Source organism: Plecotus auritus (assembly GCF_963455305.1).
Source record: "Plecotus auritus genome assembly, chromosome: 2".
NCBI classification, from domain to species: Eukaryota; Metazoa; Chordata; class Mammalia; order Chiroptera; family Vespertilionidae; genus Plecotus; species Plecotus auritus.
In genome coordinates, this window is record NC_137771.1 from 205,699,988 (window position 1) to 205,720,022 (window position 20,035).

Genomic DNA, 20,035 nt, shown 5'->3' on the forward strand with positions numbered 1-20,035 from the left:
TATACCAAATCATTCGTTTTAAGTCTGCACTATTAGAAAATTAGAAAAGTTCACACAGAAGAGAAACAATTTAAAGTCATGGATTCTTACAAAATGAAAGATGGATGATACTGTTACTTTTTAGTACCTCTAGTTTATATATTTTTCTGTTTAAAAACCCAACCCTTACATTCATCTTCCCAACATCCACTCAACTTAAAGAACAGTAAGTATTCTGAAGCACTGGGAGACAGTCATTTAAAGAAAACATCAGATTCCGCACCTGTGTCCTAACACAGAGAAAATATTTTTCTAAAATAGCACTTTATAATGATTAAATCACACCAAAACCAAAGGATAAACTCCTCTAACTGAAGTTCCCTACATGTTAAAAAAATGGTGCCAGAGCATTGGAATGGCATATTCAATGCCCTGTGATCTTTAGCTTAAGGGCTAGAAGGGTTTCAGCTTTCCAGTCTCACCTCACCCTCATAAAGGCATTTTTAATTAGTGAGATTACACTCAAGTATAACCATCATTCAAGCAGGTAAGAACTTTAAGGTAACCCTTTAACAGGTTTATTTCAGTGTAATTGATTATGAAGGGGAACATACAAACACAATCTAGAGACAACATACAAACACAATTACCTAATTTGTAAATTTACAAGACCCACAAAACTTAAACCTACTAAAAATTTCTCAGTATTACATTAGAACATCTTTTCTAACAAAAACTCTAAAAATTGATGATTTGATTTTAGTAATATTGACTTTGCTAGCTTACTGCAGAGGAAAATTACTTCATTGACTGTGACATAACATGAAAAACTCTAAATTCCCCAAGCCCTCTTTCATTAAGTCTAAATTCTGAATCACTCTGAGCCAATGACAATTACATACAGCATCACATTCATTTTCTCAGCCTCTTTCAGAACTTTAAAACATACCAAATAGTACCAGGATTTTGTCTACATTCTATTTGATTCTACTCAGTTTCATTTTTTCTTACCTGAATTATAAATTGTTAGAAGTTAAACAAGTTCATTTGAGAGTCAGTTGGAAGTTTCTATAGTTGCCCTTGAATGATAGTCCTTCATGACATGAGTTTATTACATCAATTTTTTCTCAGCTTAAAACCTATTCTGTGACCTTCATTGGCTTTCAGAGTGCTACAGTTACCTAACTTATTTGAATAAATGTTCCCTGGCACTTACTTGAATAAATGTTCACAATAAGTTGTCTTGAATACAATTAACTGTTTCAATGATGCATTCCAGTGTTATTTATTTGAAAACACGAAGCAGCAATTAAAGCTCAAATTCAACAACTTATGGTGTTAGCAATGCAAATAGCTGTCATCTACAAAGAGATGTATTCCATCATGTCATAATTTACCACTACCTCGTGGCTGCCTAGTTTCGTTGACATAAATTTTAAGACTCATCCATATTTCAAAAATATTAAAATAAAACTTCAGAATTAACAAAATTCCAAAACTAAACAGTCTGAGAGTGAACAAGGAGGAAAGTAATAACAGAAAATTTCCTGTATTTCTTTGAAGGTAAAGTTATCAAACTAAGAACTAGCCCACGCTCTAACATCACACAAAAGAATATTAGTTATAGGACACATCTGAATCAATCTTCCATTTCACATCTTGAAGGTGCAGGCAACACTGCAGTGGTCTTTAATCTTACCTGCTACTATAATCACTTGGGAAACTTTTGATCTTAATCCAGAGAATCAGACTACCTGGGGTTGGCCTGGTTGTTTCTTTCAAAGCTCCCCAGGTGACTTTTGAAGAGTGGTAGGGACAGGAATCAGGGCAATACTGATTGTGCTGCTACCATTCTTCAATACAAGCAATACTGTCTTTCTTTAAATTAACCAACAATTATCCTTCACAACTGTAGTATTAAAAAGAAGTCCCCATTGATTTCTTTCTCATTACAGACTTTGGCTGATAAGTAGTCTTTAATCAACTATAACCTAATGAGTTAGCAAGAAATGTGGGTTCTAGTCCTGGATTTGTCCCTATGAAATCCTATTCTAGTTACTCCTGCCAGCTGGACCTGTGTCATTGCCTATGAAATGTTGGATTAGATAACTATGCTCTTTTCTGACACTCTATCTTTATGACCAGAATGTTTAACAAGTTAAAAACATCAACATTTGCCCATCTTAGTTCTAATTTTTATGACTGCTGGCAATAGCCAGAGGAACTGTGCTAAATTCCATGAGAGCATTTCTTCCTCAGGAACAAGATTCTATGTGATTCTGAATGGCATGAGATGCTGATGAAATGCCAATGCAACAACATTTTTCAGGCTTGATGGTATTGTAGCAACCGACATATCATGGGGAAAATGCACTTGAGATGATGAGTAATCAATTTAAGTTATCAACTGAAAACTGACTGAGCTGCATGGTCTTAGACAAGTGACTTACCTTCTCTGCACTTTTGCTTCCTCAATTACAAAATGGACACAATAGTACCTACTTTCACAGGGGAGTGAAAACTAAATTAGATAATGCATTTAAAGCCTTCAGCAAATGCCTTGAAAACATGTGCTCAATACTTGTAAAAAATCTTTTTTTCTCAAAACCTTGTTATAAAACCAAATCTATAAATAAAGAGAAACAAAGGAATTTAAACGTTATTTTATTTCTATTATTCACTAAGGAAAATAATTTGGAAATGTCTGTTACATCACATGATTTCTGGATGAAGTGATTCTGAACAATATGGTAGAATTGCCAGGAAGATCCAACTTATTTCAAAAACAAAAGCTTAACATTTGTTCCTTCATGATCTCAATGAATATATATGATAAATTCCAAATTCAACTAGCACTTAGTAGGTGAATGAACTGACTAGGCAGGAACTCTGAAACGTGTATTTCATTATTCAGAGCTGCAGAAACCTTCAGATGAACATAAATGAGAATCGCATGTGCAAGGGCCTGTTTTTTACCTCACTGGTCCACAAGAAAGAAACATCAACACTCCTAAAAGAAGGCAGCTACACATTTGCAGAGCCCACAAATGAAAACAATCAGTTCCACATAAAACAGCTAGAAATTTAGCTGGCATTTTAATATACCAATGAAGAATCTGAAAAACGTACTCTATTAAGACCATATGGAACCTACTCTTAAATAAAAAAGCATGCCTGTTAAAGATGACACTCCAAGAAGTGTCATATGTGCAATTCACTTTCAAGTGTTTAGCAAAACAATAATTTAAAAAATTAAAATATAAAAGTATGAGAGGTATAGACAACAGATAAAACAAATATTGCAAAACAAATTATCAGATTAACAAATTGTTAACAAAACTGCTCATTGTTGAGACTAGATGGAAGGTATATAGTTGTTCTTTCAGTTTTGCTTTGTTAAAAATTCTTATGATAAAAATTTGGAAAGGAAGGTTACCCACATCCTAAGCCCTGACGTGTAACTGATATGTCTCTTCCCGCTTAAAATAAATATAAAATATATATCAGTAATAATCATATTTTATTTGCGTTTTTCTCAGTGAACTATAAAACCATTCAATAGAGTTGATATATACATAGAATTAACTCTGATATGATAGGAGCTCCTGAATATAATAGAAAGGGCTTCTAAAATTTCTTGTTTCTGCCTGAACTCATTCCACTAGGAGCCATTAAAATATCGAAGCCCCGCAGATTCAGTTAAAGTTAGCTAATGTAAATGAGTAAAGTTAGTTCTTGGCTTTTCCTTTTTTTATAGGAAGTTGACCTGTAGCTTCCAAATACTTATTAATGAGGTCCTCTTGTGTGGCTGGTAAACACGGCTGGTATCTGCAGTACTCCATTGTGTACTCTCCCTTCCCCTGGAAGTTAAAAAAAATAGCAGAGATTTAAAAAACTTTTTATTACTATCAGGTAAAGTCATGCAAAGACAAGATTTCACAAATTTGATCCTTCAGTCGAGTATTCTCTTAAAGGGCACTAAAGTAAAATTTAAACACTTGCTTACCTCTGTACATGACCTAAGCTCAGTGGAATAACCAAACATATCATTTAGAGGGACCTGGAAACAAACACAGTGGATATTTTAGCAGTGCTTATTGAATATATTTGAGAAAAAAACAGAGAATAGCCATTTAATTCCTTTAGACTTGGGTTTCTACTAACAACTCTTGTTTTAAAAGAACTTTAGCCAAAGAGAAACTTATTTTTGTTTTACAGCAAGTAGAAATCCTATTGGAATATAATTTCATCTGACAGTCACAACTAGAGACCAAATGTTTCAGTTGCACAGAGTGGCCATCACTGACAGCCTTCCCCCCATCCCCACTCCACTCTCTGGCCAGCTCAGCACTCCAAAGTGTTTCTTCTGTGAAACTGTTCAAACAACTTTCCTTGGGACACCTTGACGACATATTGACCGCACTGTCTTCTAGGAAGCCTTATGGAATGTGATAAAAGACTTTCTCCCAGGAGATTTAAGTCAAGAAAGGAAATTAAATATTAGCCCAATAAATTAGAGAGAACATAAATAAAGCACCTTTGCAAATAAAGCTATAATGAGAAAGATAACTAAATATCTAAGAAAAGAACATATTCACAAAAGGTCTACATGAAATGAACTGTATTTTCAGCTTTTGCACTTAAGAGTGGCTCTAACAGCAAATTATAGAAATTGCCATATATATATAAAAGCCACAAATTCAACACTCAAATAGCCAGGGAAATGTGTCAATTCATTCTACAATTTCCCAAAACAAAAGCTAACTCTAATTTCCTGTTGTGGTTAATAAAAGCAAGACTGGCAGTGACCAACAATACTTACATCTGCATACACTGTAAAATAGTCCTCAACTCCATCTTGCCCTGTGATTACCCCATGGCGCCGGTTAATTCCTGCAATCACTGCTCCCTGAAATTCATTCGGGGCCACAACTTCCACAGACATAATGGGTTCAAGAATACATAATGTTGCATTTGCCAAGGCTGGATTTTAAAAAAAATTAGTTTATTAATATTTAAACAAACTGGAACACTTTTCTATCCAGATATACAAAAAGGGAGATAGAAGGTCCTCTCCCAAAGGTACACACAGAAATGACAAGGTTAAATTATTTAATCTGGTCTCATTTTTCTGATATCAGTAACAGTCACTCTTCTAAATGGAAATTTCAATAAGACAAAGCTAAGTTTTAGTATATCCATTACTGTATTTTTAACCTTAAAAATCATTAAGCTACAGAGGATAATATAAAAGGCGTCTTAAAACCACATTAAAGTCCTTTACCATTTCAATCATGCAGTTGAGAGTTACTTATTCTCTCTGAAAATCTGTAGGAGTAAAGACACTAACAGTTAAGTCTTTGACCAAGGTAAGCCAATTCTTTCTTGTTGGTAAGCAATAGATGATAATTGAATTGAGAAGTTTGGTAACCCAAAATGTTCACCCTAAAATTCTCAGATAGCATTCAATGGAGATATATGCTTAAAAGCTGATTTTCTTACTGAGCTTGGCAAAAACTTTATTTTACCCTTTATATTTCTGTCTTTCATGGAGAAATAAGAATTAGATGAAGAAACAGCAAAGTAATTCATTTTTCATGCTAACACCCTGCCTATTTGCACGTTTATCTGGCAAATAACAACCCCCCATCAAGTTCTCAATTCAATTACCATCTAGTGCTTTTCCTTTGCATATCTATACTTAATCATATTTATACACTTAAATAATTAAAAATTAAATAGTATATATTTAACTTTTAGTTAATATTCATAGATATACAGGCTTTTCTTACGGATGTATATGTTTATATTATAGGCATATACATCTATATTTATATTTCAAATAGGAACAATTTCTAATTGATAACCATACCAATTCTCTTGCTTTATGTAACCTCTAACCTCTATCTCCAGGAAAGCTACCAATTTCCAGTTGAGAACCAGCATAGAACTATTGGTGATTTCTAATTTGGTTTAACTGTACTTTTGAAAAGAATCACAAGGCAGACATTTACTAAATCATCACATTACACACTTTAAATATATTACAATTTTGTCAATTATACTCCAATAAAGCTGAAAAGAATATTAAATTAATCCAACTAAGCTATCAGCTTAAGATTAAAGTGGTAGAAACTTAGAGGATAAGAGGCAGGTGTTTTAATCTCAAACATGGTTAAAAATGCCTTATTTTCTTTGTAACTTTATTTCCCTTTTCCTATCCTATATAATAAAAGCCTAATATGTTAAGTGTCCAGTTGTCCATTCAACCAATCAAAGCATAATATGCTAATGATATGCAAAGGTCACTCAACTGCCCGTTATGACGTGCACTGACCACCAGGGGGGCAGACGCTCTGACTGGTAGGTTAGCTTGCTGCTGGGGTCCAGCTGATCGGGACTGAGCAAGGCGAACATGCCCTGGAACCCTCCCATGGTCCCCTCCCAGCTGGCCAACCTCCCAAGTCCTTCCCCGGCCCTGGGCCTATGCCCTTGGGACCCCTCGGGGGATGGCTGAGAGCTGGTTTCAGCCCAATCCGCAGGCCAGGCCTAGGGATCTCACTGGTGCACGCACCAGGCCTCTAGTTTAACATAATCTTCAGACTGACAGGATTTCTAGATCACAGATTTCAACTGCAATTTTAATAGACAGCTGGCATAAAGAAAATGGGAAGATTCTCTCTCTTTCACAACTGAGAAACAAAAACACAAATTACTAATGTCTTCCATTAGTTTCAGTAAAATAAGAAATTAGCAACCTAGTCAAAGAATGAGCAACCTTTTCCAACCATTGTCCCCCACCTGATTTCAGGACACAACTTTGAAGTTTCTTGGTTAAATAACCCTGAAGCCAAACTGCTGTGTTGTCATTTGCTTTTCTCTCTTAAAAACAATGAATCAGATATGTTTGCAATTGCTTAGGGCTGTTTCATATGGGTTTTAATATACATATTATTCTGTGTGAGAAAGGCTGGCAATTTTAGCAGTTTAGCAAGAAGACTGCACTGTGAATAAGGTTTACTGAATTCTTTCAAAATACTGTGCCATCCTCAAAATGCCTAAAAGCCTTCAATGTCCTACAAGAAAAAATTATTTATAAATTTATGGAGTTCCTGATATCTGACTAAATCACACACACAAAATACTGTGACTGTAATTAATGTGTCTTTAAAATATTTCTTAGAAGTCTGAATATTTGTCTTTTCTATGAAAAACAACATATAGATTATTTGTAATTTTAAATATATAAAAATTAACAGGTAGTTTAGGAGGACAGATAGGCTTTTTATTTTACATAGTACTCTAGCCTCACTTTTGTTCTATGACTATTTGCTCAGGACTAGCCAGGTTCTCTGGTGTGCCACCCAGTGCTCTGGGAAGGGAAGACCAAACCAGCAAGCAAAAAGAGCGAGTGACGCAGCGAGTGCTAGGACACAGCATACCTTGTTTGAGCGCCCCTTCTCCTGCGCGGATGAAAGAGATTTCATTGGAATCAACCATGTGATGCGCTCCATCTTGCAGGACAAATCGGAGCCCAGAGAGTTTGTGACCAGACAGAGGGCCCTTCTCGCAGGCATCCAGAAACCCCTGTTAATGAATGAACACCACTTCTGGAGTGAGTGGATTTCCCTTGCAGATGCATTACCAAGAGCCCCCAAACATTTTAGTATTCAGAAGCTTAACATTTTTATGTATGCTATATTTCATGCCTCATAAAAAAAGTTTTAAAAAGTTGAACAGCCTGCTTAATTATTGTGGGAATAATCCCTTGGAAAAGAGTATTAGTTAAAGGTGCGAGTTGGTTTGAAAGTGATGCTGAGAGTGATAACACAATCACTTTCTCAAAACCTCATTTTCGGGAATTACATAACTCTCATAACCCACGATAGAGACAGCATGATCTTAATTTTACAGGGAGGAAACAGATGAAAGGCAAATCAAAGGAACTTCCCAAAAGAAAACCCCCACCCAAACTGGCATTTATTCAACAGCTGCAATTCTTCTTTTAAAAAACTAGCTTCACTGAGGTATAAATGACATACAATAAACTATACATATTTAAAGAGTACAATTGATACGTTCACAGTTCTTTTTCATCCAACCACTTAAAATATATTTGTAGAGCTCCTACAATTCAAGTTAGTTTTTCTTGGCAAAACAATCACATGACTGCACATACACTACAATATATTTCTCTGATATTTAAAAACTGTAAACTCTGTATGTTAAAAAACAATCTAGCTCTCGTTCATCTACATTACTCTTGAGGAATAGAAGATAATGTGAAAAGTGCGTGAATGACAAAATATTGTCTTGAAATAAAGTATAATGAATAAAATACACCAATCACAAAAAAATGCTATCACCACTGATACCAAAACTTTAGAATCTGTTATTAAAGATATATAAGTTACAAAGTTAAAAACAACAACGAAAAACCTCAATCTATAAGAACAGATAGTAGTTGAAAGTTTACAGCTGTCTTAAAGCCAGTGACCTAGAAAGCAAACAAAACACTAACCACTTCACAACTGGCAAAGAAATGTCACAGTCTTATCTGATCCCCAGTTTTGTGAAGGGTTCAAGTTTAAGTATTTCACTCTCACATTACAGATAAAGAAACTGGCTCTGAACACTGTGATTTACCAAAGAGCACAGTAACTGGAGCTAGATTTAACAGCAGCACCCAGGTGTTGGGAATCTTAATGAATGATCATTCTACAAAGTCGCCAAAAATCTTCATAAATCCCTAATGACTATTGCAAATTTGAATCCCTGATTACAATCAATGGAGTAGTTTCAACTTATCAAGAGAAATACATAACTTTATCAATTTAACAAGAGAAATAATCATGATTAAGAAACAAAATGATTTCCCTTCATTGTTATACATACATTTATACCTCTTGAACTTAATGAATTGAAGATTCTAAATTGGATAGAAAGCTTAGCAATTAGATTAAGAAGCAGTACTTTAAAATGAAGAGGGAAGACAATGTGATAGAAATATGAGTTGATCCCTAATGAACTCATGCTTTTTATTTTTACATGTTTTTTGTTTTGTTTTCACCTTTTCTACAGCAGGCACAAATTGTTTGGGAACATTTGACCCAAATGTTTCATCTGAAAACTCCAACTTAGTGTAGTTCTCTGGCTCCAGAGGCTCCAGGACACCTATCACTTTTCCAAACTGGCCTGCACCACCCGATTGCTTTTTATGTGTAAACTCAAACCTAAAAGAGATTTAGAAGGAAAAAAAAATCAACATAGCATTATGTACTTACCAAATTAACTCACTCATACCAATTTAAATGAAAAACCGCATTTCATTATTTTTACTTTTTTCTTTGAATATGATGGCCTTGCTATAAAATTTTATTATAGAATTTATTTAAAAAGGAATCCTTTCCTTTCTGTTTTTACTTAAGAAGTGAGGATAGGATATACCACACCAAAATAATCCATGGCCTAAATTCCACCAATTCTGAATTTATTCCCCAAGTAGAAAAGTAAAAGTCAAGTAATTAAAAAAATAAGTCAGGCCCTGGCTGGTTGTTCTCAGTGGTTAGAGCTCTGGTTGAGTCTCGGGTTTGATTCCCATCCCCAGCCCTGGTTGGGGTGCATGTGGGAGGCAACCAATCGATGCGTCTCTCTCACATTGATATTTCTCTCTCTCTCTCTTCCCCCCTCCCTTTACTCTCTCTAAAAAATTCAATGGGAAAAATATCCTCCAGTGAGGATTAAAAAAAGAAGAAAATAGTAAGTCCTTCTAAGGTTCTTGTTCTAGTAACAGACATTCCGAAGAGCTTACCAATTTCTTTGGAATGCCTCCCTTTCTAGGATAGTGTTCTCTCCTTAAATCTCTACAACCAAGGACAGTTATTTGAAAATGGAAGCTCAGCAGTTAATTTATTCAGATAGTCCCAATCTGGTTTTATTACTTGGACATTATGGACAGATGCAATACAAGAGAAGGGAGTTTCAGGTGAAATAACACCCCAAAATGATTAATAGCAAAAAGATAATGACTAAACACAAGTCATTCAAAGAGACACGTATATAAACACAGGTTGGTGTCTACTTTAAACCACTAAGAGCAATGTAAATAGAACAAAGTAAGCATTTTACATACAAACTAAGCATGTGCACTGAGCGAAACCAGCTAGGGCAATACTAAGCATATTTACATAGGCTACTATTTTATTTAAAAAACATTTCATGAGTATCTACTGTTTACAAGGCATTTCTTTCTTTAAAATGAAACCTTCCTCAATACATCAGGTAGAAGAGATCAGCTCCTTTCAAAATTGTCTGAGATAACTCTAGAGTGGCAGACGTTAATGAGTGCGTGTTCCTGCATACGTATCTTTGAGTGGTTTGGAAGATGTAAATATTAATTTTGGTAGGAGATGCTAGCTTAGAATAAGCAGATTTCATAAAGAGGCCCCAACAGTGTCTGATGAAATGCCTTTAAATAATCTTCCAGTGGTCAAGAGCTTCAGGAAGGCCTGGGATAAACAAAACGCTAAAAGGTTAATTCCTAGGAGGGATGTAAACAGCCATCAGAGCGAAAAGAAGGAAAGCAGAAGAGAAACAACTGCCAAGTCACCACAGGTTTACTGAAGGTTCCAAAACTGTGGTCCACTGACATTCTCGGGTATGCCTGAGTTTTTGAGACATTTCACATTTTGTTTTCAATTTGATAATAATATAACATCTACACAATATAACCTAGATCTGTGCTGTCTATATGGTAATCCATAACCACTGATATTTATGTTTAAATTAATTGAAATTAAATAAAATGTAAAATTCAGTTCCTCAGATACGTAAGTCACATTTCAAGCGGGCAACAGTCACATGTGGAGAATGTCTACTGTACAGAACAGCAAGACGGAACAATTCCATCACTGCTCAAAGCTCTATGGCAGAACTGCTGTGGAAGACCCACTCACAAACAAGTCACCCATGCAGCTTCAGGGACCACGTGAATTTGAAATCAAGTTGATGCCAAATAACAAAACACCTGTGTGCCAGGTTTGTACCAAGCACTTGTTCTATACCACAAATTGATGAAATAGGTACTGTTTTTATCACCATTTTACAGATGAGAAACCTAAGGGTCACAGAAGGTACGTAACTTGCCAAACATGATAGAGGTATTACGTGGCAGAGCCAGGATTTGTACAAAATCCAATGCTCTTAATCAAACATTTTTCTAGAAGGCTAATAAGAAAAGAATATAAACTGATTTAATCTGCAAATGATGCATTCACTTGAAGAGCCGTTAGAGGGTGCTGCACAAATAGATTGTACACTAGTTCAAATAGAGAACAGGTGGGAGACTATAGGCATGTTTGGAGTAAAAGAACCCAGGCGCCTGTGGTCAGCTCACCGACATGCTGCGAAAGGCAATTTAGTTTTGGCAAAACATCACGTCTCACATTAAAATTAATGTTAGTTAGAACTGTGCTGGTTTTATTGTTTATTTCTACTTTATAGATTCATTTGGACTTTATAGGCAGTCCAAAGTTGTAAGCCATAGGTGTTTTTACTTAGTTTTATGTTTATACAGTTATATAAAGTCAGTTTAATTTATCTGATCCCAGAGACCAATAATAATTTTGTTCCTTTCAAGATAACCCATACATTATTTGAGGATAATGATCTTTTGATTAACCATCCATGAAGCTTTAGTAAGATTTCAAGGACTCAAATATAGAAATTATATAGATTTTCTTAATGCAGTTTGTTTAACACTTAAACAGGCAGTTAATTTTTAATGCAATAATTATATTTAAAAAAACTTAAAAATTGATATGTGTACTTTTAATAAATGCTGGTTACATCACAACCTATACTATTAACCTTGATCTACAGAGATGGCAATTGTATTCATAAAACTTCCAAATGGTGACCTTATCTAACACAGATATTAACTAGCTATTTGTGAAACTTTAAAGTTCATTTTCAGGAAAAAGCTCTCTCTGCATCATCAAAAGGTCATAGTCACTCTTTCCTGGACACTATCAAAGGAGAACACAATTCAAACAATTCACACACACACACACACACACACACACACACACACACCCTAAGAGGTTGGCTGATAGATGAATGACTCATAACCTTTCCCCTCAAAAGAAAAATAACCTTCAATTTTGCAGAAAAAGTCTTGAGGAGAAGCTAACCTCTTTGTCCTCTAGTTACTTGACAGTTGTTGGCTAATATTACTAAAAAAGATGGAAAAGCCTTACTGCTTCCTATTTTTTAAAAAAATCCATTTACTCCAAAGAAAGACTGTAAGTAAATTGAAAAGGGTATTTGAGGAAGACAACACATTACAAATACATTTTTCACTTTTTTAAAGTACCATCACAACATATGCCTGGCAAAACACAAAAACAAAAATAAACCCCTTCAAAAACCCATTTTTGAAAAAAAAAGAACAAAAGAATCTTTATTTCCAAGCCAACAAGCTAAAGTGCAGGTTTGACCATACATCTGATGAAAAGAAACCTTAGCTTTCTGACCTAAAGAAAATCCAAATAGCCTAAATTATAGCCTCTTTAAAAGTGACCTAAGAAGGTAATTAAAAAATCTAGAGTGAAAATGCACTGACTACTAAAAGTTTGGGCTTGCTTAAATAAAGGATCTTTAAAAACCCCTGCTTTTGTACGCAGCCAGGACATTGAAGAAGCTTCTAAGTTCAGTCTTTAAGTGTGCTTTAATCCTTACATTTTCAGTGACTAGAGGAAGTTGGAAGCAATGTTATATCAAAATCTTATCTAAGTGAAGGGAGACAGGGGTGAAAGTGCATTTTTTAAACTTCCCCTGATCCAAATTACATAATCCTCCAAATTAATGCTATAGTTTGCAGTCTCTCATACCCTGATTTGGGCAGAACTGGCCCAACCCCACAAAAGCTGGGTAAGAGCAAGCCTGTTCCTGGACTCACAATGGGAGGGGTTAAGAAGGAATAGACATCTATTCACTGCAGGGAGCTCCTCTGCACTTTGTCCTGGGTGACACTGTGGGTGGTGTATAAGGAAGTTGTGCTCCAGCCTCAAGTGAAGCAACCGAACTGTCTTACCATGGAGAGGAATTTAGAGGCTCCATAAAGGCAAAGACCAAAAAGCCCCTCCCGCACTTCTGTAAAGGATGAAGTCCGGGCCGACCAGTCCCCGCACTGGGCCCTCCCCGCACTGGGCCCTCCCCGCCAGATGAAGGGGCTCTCCAGGCAGCGGAAACCAAGAGTAAAAGCACGCAGAGCAGGGCGGGGCACAGGAGCTGCCAGTCCGGCAGCCGGCGCCCTGGCGCAGCTTCCTGAACCGGAAGGAGGGAAGGAAGGAAGGAGGGAAGAAGCTGGCGAGCCCGCCCACGCCCAGCCCAGCGGGGCCAGCCGACTCCTCTGCCTCCTCGGCAACCGCTGCAGGCTGGGAGGCGAAGGCGGCGCACTGGTACGAACAGACCTGTGCTCTCCCAGCTGCGGCTCGGCAAGAATGGAAATCCCACCGACCCACTACCCAGCCTCGAGGGCGGCCTCGGTGGTGGAGAACTGCATCAACTACCAGCAAGGGACCCCCAACAAGGTGTTCCTGGTGCAGACTGTCCAACAGGCCAGCATGGAGGTGAGTCTAGCGGCGCCGACCCCGGCTCTCAATACTCCCAAGGGTCCCCTCCCTCCCTCTGGGTTTTGGGATTGGCTGATGGCGTCAGGTCTACAGGGGTTAACATTTCTGGGGAATAGTCGACTACCCAGTCTCTGGGGATAGCCTGGGGCCTGTTCGTTTTCAAGGGAAGGCAGAGACACGGTATTTTTATGGGCACTGTTACAAGGAACTGGGGAAAATGTCCCCAATGAGAGGCAGCATTTTCCTTCCTCCGAGTGAAACCTGTAGGAACCATTCAAAAGAATCTTAAAAATGCTATGACATTGCTCACCTACTACCCGATCTGGATCAACAAGAGCTCCTATCTTGCAAACGATTCTTCATTTTACGACCAATCCTTGTTAGACCCTTTGACCAAAATGATGGGGGAAACGAAGAGCAAGAGAAACTGACAACCAGTATCATTGTGGTGAGAAGCTTCGCTTTAACCACCCAAAACACTAGTACAACCAACCGTAAGCGATGTGCTTGCTCTCTGGCTAAAGGATTAAATTAAATGCAGAGGACCTCAGCAATCACTAGTCTTGTTTCCATTTTACTAAAATCTAATGGGTTTGAGATTTTTCATTATTTATCTGACATTAGTTTAACAGCCTTTAAGAGCTGACAGGGAGTAGTGTTAACTGCACTAGATAACATAATTAGGTATAAGTGCCCGATTGTATCTTGATTCAAAAGTGAAATACCTAAACATTTGTCTTACTGTTATAAAATTTATTAAAGTATCTTTTTCTGGCCCAATAATATACAGGTAAAAACAGGACTTAACATATCTAATCACTTTGCAGTAATCTGCCTCAAAATGGAATTCGCCGTCACTGAACACTGTGTGGACATAAAGTACCCATAGGACTTTGTGAAAAATCTTTTCAATGATGTATCCTGTTTGCATCTTTAGACTTAAAAGCTGTTTCAAAATTTCTTCTATAGAGATTTAGGATCACCTATTCAGAGGTTGAAGTCCTGAGACTGAAAGTGAATTGAAACCCATTTTATTTATATGTGCTTTTATCCCACCCTTTTGTTCGCATCCAAAATAAACTGGATAGGGGTCCTGCTAAATTAGATGTTATATACATGGCAATATGCTTTTACAATCTAAGGCTTTAACTATTTACCCCCACCAGTCAGGCACCCCCCCCCAATCAAATAAGAATGGGTTCTTCTAACAATGCAGAAAATTGAGTTATTGTTATAATAACTCACCATATTTTCTTAATTTTAGGATATTCCAGGAAGAGGACATAAGTATTGCCTTAAGTTTTCTGTGGAAGAAATTATCCAAAAAGTAAGTGAAATGTCCTTTATTATTAAATAAAGTTTCATTCTAAATAACACAGATCACCTTGGCTGATCAAATCATAGAATTTGTATTTTGTAAGTGGTTAAATTTGTAAGTTGTGAAACCCTGCCTTGAAAAAAAAAAAAAAGACATACAAGGGTCAGTTTTTACTCTTTTTGTGTATTCTGAGATACATTAAGTAATTCTATTGAGCTTTTTAAAAAATAGACTCTATATACTTCAGTTCAAATAAATTCCCTTTAAATATTATGTACTCATAGGGCAATCTGATCTCATGCCAAATATTAACAAGTGAAATAAATTACTCTCCAATCATCACCTCTTTGCCTTTTTTTTATTCTGCTTTTAATTTCTTGTAATTAAAGAAAGCAAGTGTTTTTAGATATTTATGAGCAATATAATGGCCAACTGATATTGTCATGTTCACATGGGAATCTTTCAGTAATGGGGGAGGGAAATTTTTATATACTTCTCAAATTATTAATGAGACAAATTTAAAAGGACTTGCAGTTTGTACCATAACCGTCTTGAAATTTAAAAAAGCTTGCCCTTTTGTTGAGTATATTCAGAAGAGAAGAGATACAGGTTAACATAAGGAGATTCATTAAAAGGCATCTGAGCTGCTAGACAACCATCTTTACAAAGCAGAACCAATGTTGCAATCTTCTCATTTTACATCTAGATGCAGATTGCTGTATCTGAGTTTGAGAAAATTATTGTTATTCCTGGAGCAGAGAGTAAGAGTAATGGAAAGAATTAAAAAGTAACTAGAGCCGTAGCTGGTTTGGCTCAGTGGATAGAGCATCAGCCTGAAGGATCCTGGGTTCTATTCTGGACAAGGACACATACCTCAGCTGCAGGCTTGATCCCTGGCGCTGGTTGGGCCACATGTGGGAGGCATCCAATCAATGTGTCTCTCTCACATCCATGTTTCTCTCTCTCCATCTCTACCCTTCCACTCTCTAAAAATCAATGGGAAAATATGCCCTGGTGAGAATTAACAACAACAACAAAAAGTAACCAGAGATTGGAGTTGGGATATAGTCAGACTAAAATCTAGCATTGAAAATGGACACCTCATTAATACTGAAATATATTCCAAGTTTTAAGACAAATTTAAAAGATGAGACCACATTTAGATGTATTTTAGATATACCTAAGAAAATTACTAAGCTAGCCCTAATTAGATTACCTCTGGAGTAGGCACTCTAAAGTCAAGACTGAAACAACACTGTTAGGGGCATATGCTTTAAATGTTATATCTCAGAGAACAACAGTAATGGATCTACACGTAAAGATCTTTTGCAAAATGTCTCAAACAGCAAGTGACAGTGAACTGCACAGCTGAAGTTCTTTACCCTCCAATGGGTCAAGATACTGCACCAGAAGTCAACTTCACATTTGAAGGAGAAATTGGAAAGAACCCAGATGAAGAAGATAACACATTTTATCAAAAACTCAAGTCCATGAAGGAACCACTAGAAGCACAAAATATTCCAGGTATATAAATATGGCATGAGTGATCTATGCTCAAAATTATTAGATGTTAATATTATGTTGGAAACATGGGCTTCTGCAAAAATATCCATTACCAATCTAGTTCAACAACAACAAAATCTCTTGAAACTTTATAGACCTATGGCCTAATTAAATTATTTTCTAAACACATTTGAAGGAAACTAAGACATGATTTAGAATTTAGATTTTGTAAATGGTTAATACTGTAAGTATAAAGTAATTCCATTTATCATGCTTCCCTCTCCAGACAGTTTTGGAAATATATCTCCAGCAATGAAGCCAATCCGACATTTAGCCTGGGTTGCCTGTGGTTATATAATATGGCAGAATTCTACTGAAAACACATGGTATAAAATGGTAAAAATTCAAACTGTCAAGCAAGTGGTAAGTAATGCCTATAAAATTCACTCGTAATAGGGTTAATGTTTACTGAAAGTGCTCTGATTCATTATTAGATCATTAGTGCCCCATTAGTAATTTTGCATTTAAAATAGTGTACCAAGTATTTTGAAGGAGAGGTCGGTTACAGTCAAGGCCAGAGAAAGTGAAGCTGCAGTTTCAAGAGAGTGAAGTGTTGTTATAAATAATTTGGCATCCAGGTTCTGTGCTCAGCTTAATACAGATTATTTCATTTGGCAACCTGAGTTTTGTATGCAAATTACTAGCCATGCAATATTGAAACTACCTCTGCTGTTTTCTTCTACTGAAATGGTAGTGCCAGAGCTATTAGAAACATGGCTGCCGTTTTCTCCCCTGGGGATCAGCCAGACCAAAAATATTAGCATCTTAGGCTTTGTGGAGCTTGCTGTATGTAATTTTCTTTTATAACCCAATGAGTCATAGTTTACAACCTCTTATCTTACTTGTTGCTAGCCTTGTGTTTTCTTAAGTCTGACTATTCTGAACTGCCTCTTTCTAGACCTTAAAGAGATAAAAATAAATTCTTTGATTTTAGCTTTATTAAGGGGTTAAGAAGAAGAAAAAAGGTCAACTTGTGGTATCTAATGGAAAGAAGGAAGACAGTGTGCAAAGAAACCACCATAACAGTTTCAGTCGGCTCCAGGAAGGACAGACTTTCCAGCTTGTTGATAACTGCAGGCAGTACTTGGAGCACCTTTACTCCAAAGGCTTCTGCAACCATTTACTAGATACCTATAGGCGCTGGAGGGCAGGGTACCCTATTACATTACTCAGAGTGTGGTGTCAAATACCTAACATAAATATTGGAACATTTTAAGAAACAGTGCCCTTTTCTAGTACATTTTTGTAGACCTCAGTCCTGATTACAACACTCCTATAGGGGTACTGAGGCCTCAAATAACTGCATAACTGGTCCAGGTTGGAGAGGCTACATAATCATAAATTTTCAAGCCATGTCTTAATAGCAAAATATGCACAAAGACGGGGCTAGTAGTTTTTATGAAAGAAAACCATGACCCTTCACCAAATGTAGTTTTAAGGCATTAATGAAAATCTCAACTGAAGAGTTTAACCAGTGCTTCAGGCTATATATATTATACTAGAGGCCCAGAGCACAACATTCGTGAGAGGGGGGAGGGGGGGCTGTCCCTCAGCCTGGCCTGTGCCCTTTCACAGTCCAGGAGTTCTTGGGGGGATGTCCGACTGTGGCTTAGGCCCGCTCCCCATGGACCTAAGCGCTGCCCGCTGCCACAGAGGTGGGCTGACGGGCTCACCAGCCCTCAGCCTGGCTTGTGGCTGAGCGGCACTCCTCCTGTGGGAGAGCACTGACCACCAGGGGGCAGCTCCTGCATTTGAGGGTCTGCCCCCTGGTGATCAGTGTGTGTCATAGCGACTGGTCATTCCATCATTTGGTTGATTTGCATATTACCCTTTTATTATATAGGAGGATATCTTACCATTAAGACCCAACATGTAAGAAAACTTAATACTGATTTTTACCATATCTTTTAAAGGACATTCTTTGCTGACATACTCAAAGAAAGAATTACTTCAGGATACCATAAGGAGAGAACTGTATGCTTTTATTTGACCCTGGGGCCACATTTATAATCACTGCTCACCAAAGGGGCTACAGGAGCTTGTGCTGCTTGGAGTCCAGGGCTTATTTCCATACACTGATTATGTAAGCCCTAAAGAGTCCTGTCGCTGGTGACGGTGGTTTTAACTATGTAGATGCAATATTTGTGTTGCTGATGGTATAAATACTTTATAGGCATAAAGCAATAAGCACAGATTAAAGCTTTAATTACAAAATCAGATAACTACACTCACTACATTTTACTATTTTCAGGGTTTTCTGTGTTTGTTTGTTTTTTATCCTTACCTAAGGATATGTTTTTCTTGATTTTAGAGAGAAAAGAAGGGAGAGAGAAACATTGATGTGAGAGGGGAAACATCGATTAGTTGCCTCCCACATGTGTCCTGACCATGATCAAACCTGCAACCTTTTGGTGTATAGGACAACACTCCAACTAACTGAACCATCCAGCCAGGGTTATTTTCAGTTTTTTAAAGAGAATTTATAATAAAATTGGTTTTCATGCATGTAAACACTTATTTCAGTAGTTTATACCTTCAATCAGGCTTTTCTGAACAATGCAAACATTAAGACATTTTAAATGACCAACTATAGACTGTAATACTCTTAAGCAGCTACCACAACTAGGAAACTAAAAACAGAAAGTAGAGTAACAAATGAAAAGTCATAATTTTAAATTGTAGTTTGAAGAAAACATTTGTAAGAGAAAGTTTTTTTGACAGGCTAAATTATGACATTCAATTTTTATTTTTACATAAGTGGGAGTATTATAATCATCTAATGAAACATGATTTTTGAAATTAAAATATCGTTTTGCCAATGATATTGTTTTATACACCAGGTTTTTAATTTATTATAGCAAAGAAATGATGACTTCATTGAGTTAGACTACACCATTCTACTTCATGACATTGCATCTCAGGTAAAGTACCATTTATTTACTTTTATTTGATGCAACTTTGAAAATTGAGACCTGTTTTATAACCACAGTATGCTGTATTAATTTTGACTCTAAATCAGAATTCATGTAAATTCAATAGGCACCAGGTTAAAGTATATTTACAACTTAACTTTTGTGCTCTTCTTTATGAGAACTATTTTGTTTCTAACAAGACATAAACCCAACACTGTTTTCTTAAGGGTTTTCTGAATTTTATCTTAGCATTAGTTTCCTTTACTTGCAGGAGATTATTCCTTGGCAAATGCAAGTTCTCTGGCATCCACAATATGGCACTAAAGTAAAACATAATAGCCGTCTGCCAAAGGAAGCACAACTGGAATGAAAGAAGACCCCCAACATTGGATGAAGTGTCAGTATGCTTACTAAAGATGAGTATGTCAACCTTCACTGATATCTAGCTGAAGGGGCCAAACAAATCCCTAACATCACTCTGTATAAATGTCTTAGCTACAGCACAGAACTGTATAGCTTCCATAATAAAGAGTGTCATGGTGTACAAGTGTCTTAATAACAGTAATAGTACTATGTATATCCCACAATAAAAAGCTTCAATTCCAGCCTCATAATAGGTTTGACTGTGT

At 36.6% G+C, this 20,035-nt stretch overlaps 2 protein-coding genes across 2 annotated transcripts in view; one reads left to right on the forward strand and one right to left on the reverse strand.

The window, feature by feature from the left end:
• Positions 1-535: 535 nt before the first annotated feature.
• GFM1 (G elongation factor mitochondrial 1) overlaps positions 536-20,035 on the reverse strand; it is a 41,815-nt gene continuing 22,315 nt past the window's right edge. Inside the window, exons 14-18 of the mRNA XM_080655731.1 lie at positions 9,050-9,212; positions 7,422-7,566; positions 4,802-4,962; positions 3,986-4,039; positions 536-3,839 (exon numbers count right to left, since the gene is read on the reverse strand). Of these exons, the coding sequence (XP_080511857.1) occupies positions 3,708-3,839; positions 3,986-4,039; positions 4,802-4,962; positions 7,422-7,566; positions 9,050-9,212 (655 nt within the window). The 3' untranslated portion in view covers positions 536-3,707. The remainder of the gene's footprint in view (positions 3,840-3,985; positions 4,040-4,801; positions 4,963-7,421; positions 7,567-9,049; positions 9,213-20,035) is intronic.
• LXN (latexin) lies at positions 12,938-20,011 on the forward strand. The gene is made up of 6 exons (XM_080655732.1): positions 12,938-13,610; positions 14,878-14,940; positions 16,278-16,455; positions 16,721-16,857; positions 19,353-19,415; positions 19,678-20,011. Exons 1-6 carry the CDS (start codon positions 13,203-13,205, stop codon positions 19,774-19,776), a joined length of 948 nt encoding a protein of 315 aa, XP_080511858.1. The 5' UTR covers positions 12,938-13,202; the 3' UTR covers positions 19,777-20,011.

Bases quoted from the DNA above. Each gene is read 5' to 3' on its own strand.
- LXN (XM_080655732.1), top strand. From the start codon at position 13,203: ATGAAGGGGCTCTCCAGGCAGCGGAAACCAAGAGTAAAAGCACGCAGA. The intron at 16,456-16,720 runs GTATATAAATAT...TTCCCTCTCCAG, and splicing joins AGAAGCACAAAATATTCCAG to ACAGTTTTGGAAATATATCT. The intron at 19,416-19,677 runs GTAAAGTACCAT...CTTTACTTGCAG, and splicing joins TTCATGACATTGCATCTCAG to GAGATTATTCCTTGGCAAAT.